This window comes from Erpetoichthys calabaricus, chromosome 3, assembly GCF_900747795.2.
Source record: "Erpetoichthys calabaricus chromosome 3, fErpCal1.3, whole genome shotgun sequence".
Lineage (NCBI taxonomy): Eukaryota > Metazoa > Chordata > Cladistia > Polypteriformes > Polypteridae > Erpetoichthys > Erpetoichthys calabaricus.
In genome coordinates this window covers 51,240,348-51,255,941 of record NC_041396.2, presented here as the reverse complement: position 1 = coordinate 51,255,941, position 15,594 = coordinate 51,240,348, and the positions used below count along the sequence as shown (strand labels likewise).

General features: G+C 36.0%; 1 protein-coding gene across 1 annotated transcript in view; it reads left to right on the top strand.

Moving 5' to 3' along the window:
- tnfrsf21 (tumor necrosis factor receptor superfamily, member 21) overlaps positions 1-15,180 on the top strand; it is a 66,384-nt gene extending 51,204 nt beyond the window's left edge. The window contains exons 5-6 of the mRNA XM_028796809.2: positions 8,215-8,422; positions 13,964-15,180. Of these exons, the coding sequence (XP_028652642.1) occupies positions 8,215-8,422; positions 13,964-14,193 (438 nt within the window). The 3' untranslated portion in view covers positions 14,194-15,180. The remainder of the gene's footprint in view (positions 1-8,214; positions 8,423-13,963) is intronic.
- Positions 15,181-15,594: the final 414 nt, after the last annotated feature.

Here is a 15,594-nt window from a genome sequence, read left to right as displayed (position 1 = left end):
GCGTGGGTTTCCTCCGGGCGCTCCGGTTTCCTCCCACAGTCCGAAGACATGCAGGTTAGGTGGATTGGCGATTCTAAATTGGCCCTAGTGTGTGCTTGGTGTGTGGGTGTGTTTGTGTGTGTGTCCTGCGGTGGGTTGGCACCCTGCCCAGGATTGGTTCCCTGCCTTGTGCCCTGTGTTGGCTGGGTTTGGCTCCAGCAGACCCCCGTGACCCTGTGTTCGGATTCAGCGGGTTGGAAAATGGATGGATGGATGGATGTTTATGTGTGTGTGTGTGTATTTTATATATATAAAACACAGCAACACTCATAACAATGACAACACAATTACATTGACAATCATGTTACGTTATTTTTAAAATGTTTCCTTTTTTTTTCATAACCTCTTTAACACACTACTTCTCCGCTGCGAAGCGCGGGTATTTTGCTAGTAACTACTAAAGTAAAAGGTGTGACCATTTAATTACTGGAAGATACCTGTAGAAACATTTGCACATTTTTTGCACTAGCAGCTACTGTCACCTTTAAAGTAAACCCCTTCTGTTCTCCATCATAGTATCCTCACTATATGGCACTTTCAACTGCTCCAATATTTCAGTAGTACTTTGTAGCACGGGCAACACTACATGGCCATTCATGGAATTAAATTGTCACACTTCATATATATTACCTTTGCACACTGAATGTATTGATGTTCAATCTTTAACACCGCATTTGCATTCTCAAACCTGCTTGGTATAGTTCAGAGTCACAGGAGCGCTGGAATTATTTCAGACACCCAAGAGTGAATGGCAGATCAGTCCGTCATCGGCATCCTCACTCTTGGCCATTTTAGAGTCATCAGTTAACCTAAGATATGTTAGGAATGGGGAAAAGCCAGAGTTGCCTACAGAAAACCAGTACAAGCATAGGAAAGAGAATGTGCAGCTCATCATGTATTACAAAACAGGTGCGGAACTTGAGCTGGATTGGTTGAGGGTTGGGCTAACCATGTGGCCACTATGCTACCAACATATGCGCATAATTGACTTTCTATCACAAAATATATATTATTTACATCCCCAGAAGCTCATATGGAAATATCAATGATAAGGATTTGCTAAGGTGTTGCACTTAAATTTTATTTCTTCATTTCAAAACTTTATTTGATTGGGGGCTGCTTTCCTTTACATTTGAATAGAAACTCTGTTGTATATAGGACAGCAATCCTCAGTTTTGGTCCTTGAACAAAGTTTCTTAATTATCGTATGCTTAGTTTTAGTTAACTAAGATTGAGTTCTTAATTGTTTCTTTGCATCTTAAAGTGGCTAGTCTCTTATTTTTACTTGTTTGCTTCCTTAAGCAGTTGCCAATTTACATTGAAATCCAAATGACAAAAGAAACCAGCAGCTCACCACCTACAGTGTTTTCGTTCCACTTGCACCTTTGGGTCTTCATCATGACGTGTCTATTTTAATAATATATTTGGAAAGAAATATAGAAGCTGCAGACCAAAAATCATTTGGATGTCCTCATAAAGGAAAAATTTAGGAAGAATGATCTGACACAAGCAAATTAAAGCACTAACAAGTCATAAAATGAATTAGTTCTGTTATTGGCAAGTATTAATATATATATATATAGTATTAATATTATAGTATTAGTATAGTATAGTATTAAGTATTAATTAGGGAAGAACATGAACTTGCATCTGTGGGCCCCCAAGACTGAAATTGAGGCCCTCAACCTAGGAGATTAAACATATTGACCAGTGACTTTTCTTTCAGTTCTAGCACTTATGGAGATTTTTAATCATGTGCCTTTACCAAATAAACGTATATTGAAGTTCTAAGATGAATAATAAAAACTGCACTTTTTAATTTAAAGATTTTTGCAGCAACCAGGAAATTTCCAAAAAGTCTGTAGGAAAGTAAATGATACTGTCAGGGTTCCAGGAAATAAGTCATTAATCCAACAGATGGCACATCATCAACATTTATAACCAAATGTCAGCAAATTTCAATTAAATCTGTCAAAGCTTTTTTGAGATTTGGGGCATTAGTTTTTCTGTTGTGGGGAAGGGGGGGGGTTACTCCTAAATACTGATAAACTGAAATGGCCTTTCTTGGCTCAAATTACAGCTTTTTAGCTGAACAGAAAATAGTGTTTGTGTTGATGAGTAAGTGAGCAAGTCTACTTTGTATTATTATACAGTTAGGTCCATAATTATTTGGACAGAGACAACTTTTTTCTAATTTTGGTTCTGTACATTACCACAATGAATTTTAAATGAAACAACTCAGATGCAGTTGAAGTGCAGACTTTCAGCTTTAATTCAGTGGGGTGAACAAAACGATTGCATAAAAATATGAGGCAACTAAAGCATTTTTTAACACAATCCCTTCATTTCAGGGGCTCAAAAGTAATTGGACAATTGACTCAAAGGCTATTTCATGGGCAGGTGTGGGCAAGTCTGTCTTTATGTCATTATCAATTAAGCAGATAAAAGGCCTGGAGTTGATTTGAGGTGTGCTTGCATGTGGAAGATTTTGCTGTGAACAGACAACGTGCAGTCAAAGGAGCTCTCCATGAAGGTGAAAGAAGCCATCCTTAAGCTGCGAAAACAGAGAAAACCCATTCGAGAAATTGCTACAATATTACGAGTGGCAAAATCTACAGTTTGGTACATCCTGAGAAAGAAAGCAAGCACTGGTGAACTCATATATATATATATACAATATATAAATATACCTGTATATGTGTATAATGTGTGCGTGTGTGTGTATGTTAAGGACAAAGACAACATTCTTCCTTAATTAACTGTCTTCTCCACAGTTTTAAATTGCAAATCATAAAATTCAGATGTGATTAAAGTGTTTTTTTCAGACTTTATTTTAAGGGTATTTGTATACATTTTGGTCACACCATGTAGAAATTACAACACTTCTTCTACATGGTCCCCCATTTCTGGGAACCATAATGTTTGGGACGTAGCAATGATACAGTATATTAAAGCAGTCATGTTTAGCGTGTTGTCACATATCCCTTGCATGCAATGACTGCTTGAAGTCTGTGATTCAAAGGCATCACCAGGTGCTGAATATCTTCTCTGGTGATGCTCTTGCCAAGCTTTTAATGCAGCTATCTTCAGCTCCTGCTTGTTTTGGGGGCTTCTCCCCTTAGGTTTTCTCTTCAACATATGAAAGGCATACTCAATTGGATTAAAATCATGTGACTGGCTTGGTCGTTCCAGAATTTTACATTTTTATCTTTGAAAAACTCATGTATTGCCTTAGCAGTGTGTTATTGTGGGATAAAGTGCCGTCCAATGAGTTTGGAGGTATTTACTGGAGGTTGATACATGTTACCTGCCATGATGTCTGCATGTGTTAACCTGGTTTCTCAGAGACCAACATCCTGGTTTCGCCAACCAGAATGAGCATACGTGTCATTTTTTAAACTGGATTTCTGTGAAAAAACATTATTAAAGCACATGTAAATGCAATCAATGACAGTTGCTTGGAAAGTTTTTCCTTTTGATAAACAGCACTGAGTTCTTATTGATTGCCTGCTTCCAAAGCATCCATCCCAAGGAGCATGTTTTTGAAGGAGCATGTGATGGAAAATTCCATTCCCAAATGTGTACACTGCTACCATGAAAGATTATATCCAGTCACCCATATTGATCATATTTTCTTTTGGCTTTCATGTATTGCTGTACTTGTATTAGGGCACAGCCACAACATTACATCACCATCACTAGCCTTCTTTGTGGATACCCTGACAATGTATTCATAGACTTCTGTGGGTTTCTTAGCTTCCTGGGCATCTCTCAGTATGATTCACCAGAAAGATGAGGCAATATTTATTTCCCATTTTACATAACCAGTGTTGAGGTTGCTTAGCACATTATGCGCTTTTAGCATGGGAAAGGTGCTATATAAATAAAATGTATTATTATTAGAATCAAACTTTATTGGTATCTACAAACAGGAGTACAACTTCACTGGGTTGTCATCTGCTGTGCCACGTCACTGACAAGGTTTGACAACCTGCTCATTTTCTTTGAGCACTACCATATTCAATTCTGTTGGTTCCTACCACCACTAGTATTTCTGTGACCACAAGACCTCCTTTGAGTGCAAAGCTTTAGGGTGATGTCCCATTCCTGATATTTCACTATTAAACATTATACATTACTGTTGATGTGTCCAGAGCCCTTTGTGAGGCCATGCTTATACCAGATACATGCAAAAAGCAAGTGAACTTATGGTCAAAGGTACAATTTTCCCTTCCAGTCACAGTCACTAAAGTTATAGTAATAATAATAATAATCATAATAATTGTCTGTGCTTCATCTGTAAAAAAGTATTTAAGCAATATGACTATATTTTATTCATGAAAGTGTTTATCAAATATGTCAGAAAAATATACAATAATAATAATAATGATAACGTGGCTGCTCATTACAGTTCTCATGTTAGTAAAATTTTCCAAAATAGTTTTTGCAACACAGCATAACAGCTGGAATTTTTCTGGAATTTCACTTTCTTTTACATTATCCAGTGCTTATCTCTTATCTTTAAGAGCTCTTTAGACGTTTTACATCTCAAATCACATACCACAGTCAGTGCTTTTCTTTTCAAGGTCAAACCACAGCTGCATAGTTCATGCAAGGAGCTTGGAAGTTGGAAAAGTAAAATAAAAAAATAAAGGTTAGTTGACAGATTAGATTATCATGTAATAATAATCCCTTTGATTCTAAGGTTAGATACCATATGAATGAATCAATTTCATTAGGAATGTCCTGTGCAACGCCATATTGTTTTGAAACTATGATAACAGGTTATGTTGAATTAGTGTGCTGATAACTTTGATAGTCAGAACAGAATTCAGTTATCTGTCATCACCTTTAATTATTACAGTACCATAATCACCTGCTGAAGCTTGTAGAACAAATGGCAAAAGCTGATAAGTATGGTTTTGACTTTACACAGGAAAAAACTGCTTTAAAAAAGTATAATGAAATTACAGGAAAAATACAAGAAGAATATTTTGTGTGCATTTAAACAGTGTTTGGAAAAGCAATGACATTTGTAAGTTTCTATTTTTCCTTTTAATATCTCTTCTCAAATGACAGCTACAAATATTTAGTCATTGCAGCCATGAATTCTCCTTTGTCCAATAAATTATTATTAAGTACCACATCTGAAAAGGCATCTGCATGCTTAGGACTAATCAACAATTATTGCAGTGTACTATGTCATTGCACAAATATGCATAATAAGTAAATATTTTAAATCTTGTTCTCGTTTTTTAAATGTAGACATACTGTATAATTTCACTGCTTACTAGCCTGTGCTGGATAAGCAAAACCAGAAGTCAGATTCATGAGTGTATTCGCTTACACTAGATGGAAGGAAGGAAGGAAATTTTAAGATAGAGAAGTACATTCAGTGGAATGAGGGTCTTGGGTTCATTTTTTGTACTTGGCTCTACAAACAGAACTGCAAGTATAATTTAACCTAAGAGGATAATCTGAGTGTTCAAGTTTTTTTAGGTTTTTAAAGGGGAGATGCCATACTTTATGGCACAATAACGAAACAGAGGTAAAAGTCAATTTTTGGAAACAACTGTGCCCTCTTAGTTCTCAACATCCTGACACAGACTGCCCAGGGATTATATTTATTATCAGACAGCTGGCAGGAGATGTGAAAATTAAGAATGTGTCCAGTGATTTTTCATATAGTATGCTACAACTTTCATCTGTTCTGGTGATAAGATTCTGCTTTATGTTCTCTGTATTTTATTTTATTTTTTCGCTTTTTCTGAAAATCTCCTGCAGTGGACCGGAACATCTCCCTTTTTCTTATTGCGAATTTAATTCCTGCTTTAGGGATCTTCCTTACTGATGTTGCATATAATTCACAGACTCTGATACCACTTGGCATTTACCCTTGTCATTTCTGCCTCTTCCATCCTAAGATTTAATTTGAATAATTAAGCAAGTGGGCATCACGTTTAAAGGCGACAAGATTCAACATAATCTGACATACTCACCGACTCAGAATGCTGTAGTATGTCACTGGGTTAACAGCATTATTGAATGGATTAAGATCTTCAATGCCTCAGTCAGTTTTTTAGGACAGCTGGAGTGAACTAAAGACATGGGCAGAACTCACCCGTAATTCTTAAAGAGATACCAGTAAAAAACTGAAGGAAATAATTATTTTTTATGAAATTTTTATTTTTATATATTTTGTGTTGATATATATATATTTTGTGTTGATATATATATATTTTGTGTTGAGATATATATATATATATATATATATATATATATATAGTAAAATAAAATCAAAAACACTGTCAAACGTTTTGAGGGATCCCCCATATACTATCGTACAGAAAAAAAGGAAATTACGTCTTTACAATACTGAGTTCAAAATGGAACTGACACAAAAGAAAATGAGGGCAGGAAGTGATGTTATGAAGAGGCGTGATCTTGAGGGTTGGAACCGGAGTGATGTTATTGGGTGGTTTTTTCAGTTCTGCTGGGAGAGAGGAAAGAAGAGTTAGAGGGCAGCGCTAACCTCCAGCTTGACGGGTAACTGCATCTATTTGAGCCTGTAAACTGTCTCCCAAGCGCACGTGTGTGACAATATATATACTGCATATAATCACCATGACAAACTGCTCTACAAAGCACATCACTTGCTTGCAGTATTACGTAAAATGATACAGAATTAATATAATAAAAATTAATGTTCATGTTAATTAATATCATTGTATCGATAAGTACTTCCTAGCTCTCAAGAAGTAGAAAGCAACTGTGTTGCTAGACCTTTGTCTTTTCAATCCTTCTTTGTTTTCATAAAGTGTGCTACTAATTTAAAAGTATACATTTTCAATTACTTAAAGTTAAAATGTTGCATTACACAACTTTTCCAGAGATTTTCAGTCATATACTTAATTTAGATAATCTTAGCAAGTCGGAGGCAGTCGCAGCGTAATCCTGTGACATACCCAGTGACTCATTTCAACTTCAACAATTCAGTCCACGACTCACCCCAGCAAAATGATGGGCTCTGTGTGCAAGAGAGCTGACAACCAGTGTGCGCCAAGCCTGAAGTACAATGCATACAATGTAGCATTGAGGAATAAGGAATGTCTGTATTTTGGACTTTGCAAACAGAAGAGTGACTTGTGCTTCTGACGGAATGTTAAGAAGGAAAAAAGATAAAAAGGGCCAAGATTGCAGCTGAACTTATCAAACCTGTAAACCCCTTTGCCCTGTCAGGTAGCATGTTATTGGTTGTCAGAGAAAGGGGGCTAGCTCGTGATACTTTGGAAATCTGAAACTGTGCTGAAAAGTCATCATGCAGTCACATAATTTAACATGCCCATCGATTTCTGGTTGTGTAATCTGACGTGTCCCTGTGACAAAATCAGCCAACGCACTTGTCAAGTCTTGATATTCCCTCCGACTAGATGTCGTATAATGTGGCATTAGTTTGAACTGTCACTGCTCCAATGGTAAGAAAGTGTCTCAAGTCCACAATTTAAAGAATAATGAGAATCTACTATAAACCTTAATAAGAAATGCATTGTGTTGGTGTATGTATTTAATATCTAATCTAACAAAACATGTCTTATCAATACTTGTATTTGCAGCATGCTGTCAGCAAGCAGAACTGTTAAGAAGAAAAATCAATTTCTAAACAGAATCTTTACAGCAATGCAAAACAGCTTTACAATAAGTGCATATAAAACTTTTATCAAACATTTTATGTCATTCAGAAATGCAGTTTAATGAGAGTCAGCTGTGGTGTAAAAGATCAAAAGAACAACTAATTTATTTCATTCTGAGGCACACAAGTGATAGTTTCATTTAGCTGTATAACTCACTTATGATATTCTGTTCCTAAAGTGACGCAGACAGGACTGTAAAGACTATTGTCAGTTCACTTCTGTAACATGAAGCACATGTGGGAGTTTTGTACTTTTGCTATGCAGTACAGAATGTGGGTGGCACGTTCTTTGAGAAACAGCAACATTCTTTCATACTTAATCATAATTGACAAGAAAAAAGATTCAAAGCACAGTCATCAACATTATTACCCATCCCTAATGTAGGGGCTTGAACAATGAAAACTGTTTCTGGTATCTTGTGGTGTATGGTTTATTGGCTGCCTGTATTGTTTTAAACATTATTATATTCCTTTTCTTTTTATAGTTGGACATGAAAGAACTGATGACATCCACAAATAGTAATCAGAGTCCAGCTCACAAACGTTTGGAGTTGCCTGTTCCAATATCAGAGCGTTCTCCAGTGGACAAATCAAAAGGATTTTTTGCTGATGAATCAGAACCTCTTCTACGCTGTGACTCTACTTCAAGTAACAACTCTGCCCTGAGCAGGACAGGTTCATTTATTACCAAAGGTGAGGCGCTTTTGTTTTTACATTTAAGGCCATGCTATTGAATGGTAATTTACCGAATTACCTGTCACAGCTATTTGGGAAACTTGTATTTGGCACAAGAATTATCATTATGTAAACTATGAAATTAAAAAAAAAATGTACTGAACCACTGCGGTGGGTTGGCACCCTGCCCAGGATTGGTTCCTGCCTTGTGCCCTGTGTTGGCTGGGATTGGCTCCAGCAGACCCCTGTGGCCCTGTATTCGGATTCAACGGGTTGGAAAATGGATGGATGGATGGATGTACTGAACCAGAATATTTCCCTCACTGAAATCAAAATCATTCCCACAGCCTGTTCTTGTATTTTGACATGGCATGTTAGGCCCATTGTTACATCTCTATCTATTTCAGTGTGACTGGTTACATGTATGTTTGTATGTGTTTTGAATGTGACTTTCAGAGAACTGGGCCCCATTATCAGGAAGATCCACTTTCTGACTTCTGAAGCTGTAAAAACCCATAAAATCTCACTTCTCTGTTAATTTCTTTTAAACAGAAGCTACCCCCAGCTCTCTTGGCATAACTTCTCAAAATAGTGAATACAGTTTTGCTGTAGGGTGGTGACCTTTAACTTTAGCTTCAAGATCTGCTTTTTTGAAAATGGGAACTGAATTCTAGACAGAATAGTTGTGGTTACTAGCCAATGTTAGTCACTGGCTTGCTCAAGTTAAAATGCAGTACTTTGTGAAAGCTTCTTAGCTCACATAAGATGTTAGTACGCTACATTAAACAGCATTCCAGTTTAATAATGCTCTCAATGTCCGATTTGTGGTGGAGCAGAACTATGGAATCATGAGTTGAGCATAACTTAGTTATTTACTGTATTTATTGATAAATTATTTGCACCATAAAGCAGATTCTTGCAAATAGCCTACTTTCCTCAAGAACAGAGATGCAACTACTCAAGGGCCAAGAGTCACACTGGCCATCTGGGCAGCAAGTTTGCATGATTACAGATAACATGGGTGACATGGGTGAACAAAGGAAAGTCATTGCTCTCAATGCGTGAACCAATGTGGCATGGTGGTTAAGGCTTTGGACTTAATACCCTGAGATTGTGGATGAAGTCCTTCTACTGACACAGTGTGACCACGAGCATGTCACTTCACCTGCCTGTGCTCCAAATGGACATACAAAAGAAATGTAACCAATCGTATCACAAATACTGTAAGTCACTGTGGATAAAAGTGTCAGTCAAATAGTAAGTAATAATAATGACCAGACTGTAGTGCTTTGGCTACAAGGTATGCTTATCTTATGGCATTTCTATTAAAAGAAAAACATTGTGCATACCACGGTGGCTATGCTGCTTCATGCATACCCAACAGATAATTGCTTGATAATATTTAGCTTCTGTGTAAGCACATAGCAAATAGCGAACTTTAAATGTTTTTAGACAGTGGTGTTTTTTATTTGATTTCATGATGTGTTTTCTAGCACATTACAGTATATAAATGACACAATGGCAGCAGCATGTAACACAGGGTGTCACCACACCAAGCACTATTGAGCTTACTATATATTGTGACATTAAAAAGTTTTTTCATACCTGGACAACAGAACTATCAGGTTGTGTTTACATTAACGTCTTAGTCTTATATTAGTCTCATTTAAGATTTTATTATCTTCTTCTATTCTTCATACACACGGAATGTTTGTTTTCTTAATACCAGGGTTAATACCTCAGAACCCCAGTTTAACAGTGATTTCAAATTATTTCATAATAATTTGACAATGAGTAATTTACTTGCTGTATTACAAAAACTAATGACTTTGCTATGTCTAACATAAAAATAAAAAACAATTTAATTTTAAATTCTGAATTTCTAATCCTGCATTTACATAAAAATATTTTAAGTTGTTCCCTGCTTAAATGGAGGATGTACTGTACTTTATCTATGCAGAATACAGTACATTCAGTTGGCAACACAAGATACATATTTCATTATAGTGTTATTAATGAAAATTAATAATCACAATTAAAATACTAAGGCAACATTGTCCTTCAGGTACATCATACACCCTACTCCTTTTTACCCTTTTTCTACTCCTTCCCCTTCTGGGGGGTGTGTGTTCTGGCTCTGCCACTGATTTCTTATTTGCCATTCTTTCTCGTTTACTTCTCCCTTAGTAGCACTCTCTCAGGGTGGACTATATTTGAATATTCCTAAAATCATTTACTGTTGCATCCCTACCTAATGCATTCGTTTTAAGTGTTAATAAAAATGTAATCACAAAAAAAGTATCAAAAGGTTTTATGAAGAAGAAAACTAGAGAAGGTTAAAATGAACACTGCAGTGCCAAATAGCAAGAGAGAGATATACCATAATGATTAGTGTTCACCAAGTCATAAAATACAAAAAAAAATAAGTTGAAAAATTGATGCACTTTTCTACAATCTCTACAAGGCACAGTGTAAATGTAAGGTATGTCCAAAAAAGAAATCAATCTTTTCAAAGTATTCTCTTCCTCTATTTATACACTTCCTCCAACGGGTTTTCTATTTCTGGAATGTGTCATGGATCTCGTTTTGTGAAATGTCGCGTATCATATGAAATCAGTGACCTGTTAGGGTGAATTTCAACTTTCGTTACTAAAAAAAGTCCACAAGGGATGTACACTCACGTTTCATCACCTGTTAGGACATGTTCCAGAATTTTTTATCAGCATTTGATGATCTAACAACTCCTGACTGGCTGTGAGATGGTTCACTTTTATCTCATCTCTCAAGAGACACAGCATACATTTTGCAGCAACACAATGCATCTGTAGTTTTTTAGCCAAAATTGCGTGACACAAACTTCAGCAACTTCAAGAACAGTTAGACACGAATCAAAGTGGCACTTTTTAAAAGTAAATTTTTTTTTTTGACAGACTTCGCATTTTATCCACAGCAACTAAATTTGTCATCACAAGGAACTTATCAGAACAAGCAAGAATTAAAATATGATATGTAATTCACAAATTGATAAATACTGTTGCGATTATTACCCAAAATTGGGAAAGAAGCCATCAAAAAATCCTTGCCACTATAATTACATTAAACATATTGAAAAGATAAAGTAAAAATGTTATAATTAAAAAAAAAAAAATAAAATCCACAAAATGACAAATTAAAAGAGCAGAAATCTAAATATAGGGTAGGAAATTAAGGAATGAGATAAATAAGCACGCCTCGCAGTAAGAAGACCTGGGTTCGCTTCCTGGGCCCTCCCAGTGTAGAGTTTGCATGTTCTCCCTGTGTCTATGTGGGTTTCCTCCGGGTGCTCCGGTTTCCTCCCACAGTCCAAAGACATGCAGGTTAGGTGCATTGGTGATTCTAAATTGGCCCTAGTGTGTGCTTGGTGTGTGGGTGTGTGTGTGTGTCCTGCGGTGGGTTGGTGCCCTGCCAGGGATTGGTTCCTGCCTTGCGCCCTGTGTTGACTGGGTTTGGTTCCAGCAGACCCCCGTGACCCTGTGCTTGGATTCAGTGGGTTGGAAAATGGATGGATGGATAAATAAGCACTGAAGAGCAATTTACTAACTTTACAACAAATGCAAAATGATAATGCAAAAATTACAAAAAATAGACAAAGCCAAAAGCAAATGGTCTAAAGAACACTAAACTTACAAACATGAAAGAGAACAAATGTGGCAGAGAATGCAGTTGCTGGAAACTAACTAATGCCACTGCAGAGATGTAGTGGCTGGCTGAGATATTTATAGTCTTCAGTTGCTTCAGTTATGTAAACAGGGGCTCGTGCCTCCTATTAACATAATTGGCAAGAGACCAAAGTGAACTAAATAACAGAAGGAATGCAAAATACATAGTCAATAATTAAAAAAATATTAACAAAAAAAATTTCCAAATGGGACCATGACAAGTACAATGATATTAGCACAGAAAATGCAATGCAGCACTGACGGATGTTAAGAGGAACTTAGCAGTGAAACTAACTTGTAAAACCTTTAACCGTACAGAATATACAACTGAAAGATAGCAGATTTAAGTTTATGTCATGTTCTTGCAGATCTGAAAAAATGGAAATGGTAAAATATTCCTTTAGTGTTGCTTGACTGCTGTTATTTTTTAACTTTCAACCTGTCATTTAATTAGATTTATAGTCATAAAACTCATAGTAAAATGAACACTCAAAATTTTATGCTAATCCAAAGTAAGCGAATTAAAATCAAGATCAGGAGCACACAAAGGACAAAACCAAAAACAAACAGCTATAATTTTTTGTAAACCTCAGTGTGGCATTCCTGACCCTCATTCAGTCTCTTAATAGTTTTATGTTTAAAAGGAGCAGGAGATATGACATAATCAGAAACCATGTAAAGAGACAAATCTAAAACAGCCTGAATTGGAATGACCAAAACCAAATCACTAAGTAAATCTCAGTTGCATTGGCCATGGTACATGTCACACACTGACAGTCATCCCTACCTAGCAACACAATAACAACCGTTAGATAAAAACTTCCAGAAAATGGCAAACACAATAATTAGTCGTGGTAAGACATAAACTAGTTGTACTTTTAACAAGAACACTCTGAAAAGTGAAATGAAATGTTCCAGTGGTTAATTTAAGAAAAGAAGAAGATCATAACATATTTGGAATAAATTCTTGAACTCTAAATGCTCTTTCCAAAAATAAACCTCTCTTCCTTTTAAGTTCTTTGTCTTTTTTAAACGTACTTGTAGTTTTTAAACAACTATAATATATTTAATTTTTCTTTAACACTCTCGGGTTGCTCTGCGTTTTTCATCCTCATACACAAAAAGGCCCTCATGGCATCATTCACTGTTATTTTTTCTTGCATTCAAATGCTTATTTACATACATGTAGCAGATATTATTTTCTTTGCCAAAGGTTTATAGTTTACTTTATACATGTACATAATATCAATTAACTAATTTCCACAAAACTGAAAACATTTTGGGTATTTATTGAAAAACCTTTGTCTTTATATAGTACTAGCCACAGTATCTGTCAAAGAAAGGCAATAGAATAATTAAAAAAATATTTGCTATCTCTTAACCTATGTGTACATTCAGTGCCTTTTCTCTGTGTTTGCACATTCCCATAAACCTTGCTTCTCAGACCCTGTCATTATTCTCCTCCTGTTTGCTTTTGTATTTGTCATCTTTGAAGGCGACTTTCAGTGTGCCTCCTATGCCTCTACTCCTTTTCTCGTGTGTCTCTTTCGTTGGATCACCAGAGCCACACTGACCAATCAGATTTCTTAGAGGAACTGGACACACAGACCTTAGTGTTTTATTATATAGTAGATATTTATTATAAAATAGAGAGAATTCGGGCTTTGTATTTTCTTAACCTAGAATGTTGAAGATTTGAACAAATAAGCCAAAATATCTTTGTTTCCTGTAAATATGTCATCCTGTGTTACTTTGCATTGTCCTGGACCATTTTTTACCTTTAAACTCGAAGAGATCTTGCAGCTAGACAAGTCTGTTCCAAAACTCATTTCTGTCTTTACTCATGTCTTTTCATTAACAGAAAAGAAAGATACCGTACTGCGTCAGGTGCGACTGGATCATTGTGACCTCCAGCCAATCTTTGATGATATGCTGCATATCCTAAACCCAGAAGAGCTTCATGTAATCGAGGAAATCCCTCAGGCTGAAGATAAGCTGGATAAACTCTTTGAAATTGCTGGAGTAAAGAGTCAAGATGCAAGCCAAAAACTCATAGACTCAGTGTACAGTCATTTACCTGACTTGCTGTGAACCGGCTGCTACTTTGGCAAAGATGGCCTCATTATGAAAGGAAAGGTGGACATCACTGGCAGAATTGCTTCCTTAAGCTTCAACAGGTTGGACAGACAGAAGTCAGGGCAGTGTCTTTTGTTCTATTTTCTGAGAAACTGCCCTCATTCATGCCATAACTGTAAAATGAGGTACATTTTGGAAGCTAATCAATTTATTTCATGTTTTAAATTTAGATACTGAATCATTTAATGCTTTTTATGCAATATCATTTTATAATGCATTTTATAATATGTCATTCTCCAAAACCTACCCTGAATGCCTGCCTACAAGTATGTTACTTACAGATTTATATATTGTTTTATGTGCGTGATATTTTAATTTGCAAAATACATTTTTAGGGATTTAAAAATAATTTATTGCGAACCTTATTCAGTATTCATAAATTATTTTATGAGAAGTTATCTAGTTTGACTTGTCTGCATTAAAAGATTATACTGTTAAAGCTACCATGTATGACTCAGACTATAGTAACACGTTTGTGTTTAGCTAAATGCAGGGCATTATTTGACAGGACTTATGTCACTTCAGAAAGATCTCCATAAACGTTTCTCTCCGCAGTAGGAGGCCACGTGCAATGATTGCGTACCAGGGAGGCGAGGGTGTTATGTGCTAGCCATGACACTTACTGCACCGATGATGGACTTACTAGTGGTGGAATCATGATACTGAGGACTGCTTTCTATTTATCCTTCTTGGATTAAACAGCATGACTAAATGCAGAAATTAATTACAGAATGGACTATTCAAGAAACTGGAACGTCTGCCTTTAAGCTAATATCAATTTGCTGAAACAATAGTTGTTTGTTACTAAGATGTTTGCACCTTATATACTGGTGGGTGTTTTATTACTCATCTCTTGTAACCAATATCGGAAGTAATAATCTCATGTTACGATGATTAAAATTGAAATCTTTTTCATAAATATCTGCCCAAATACTAACGATATTCTTTTTGCATTTGTGAATTTCTATACTTGTTATACAAAAAAGTCTGTCTTTTAGTAACTATACTCAGGATATTTAGCAACTTTACCATGTGTGCAAATGAGTGGAATGGAAGATAAAATAACAAATGATACACACAGAATACTGTACTGCTAATTACAGTTCCGCCAACGCACTAAAATGAAAGAGGATTACAAAAAGCAGAGGGTGGATAGGAAATTTGACAGTAGTGTATAACATACTGAAGGCCCAAATAGTTTTTTCTTGCGGTGTTTTAAGTGGTAGTGTTGCTTTAAATGACTGATGTCTGATGTTCACCAGTGAGTCAGTTCCTTTATATATAAGTACATTGTTAGTGTATAACGTCTCTCTGTTTTTTAAATCTGTGTAATAATCCCATATAGCCAGTTTATAT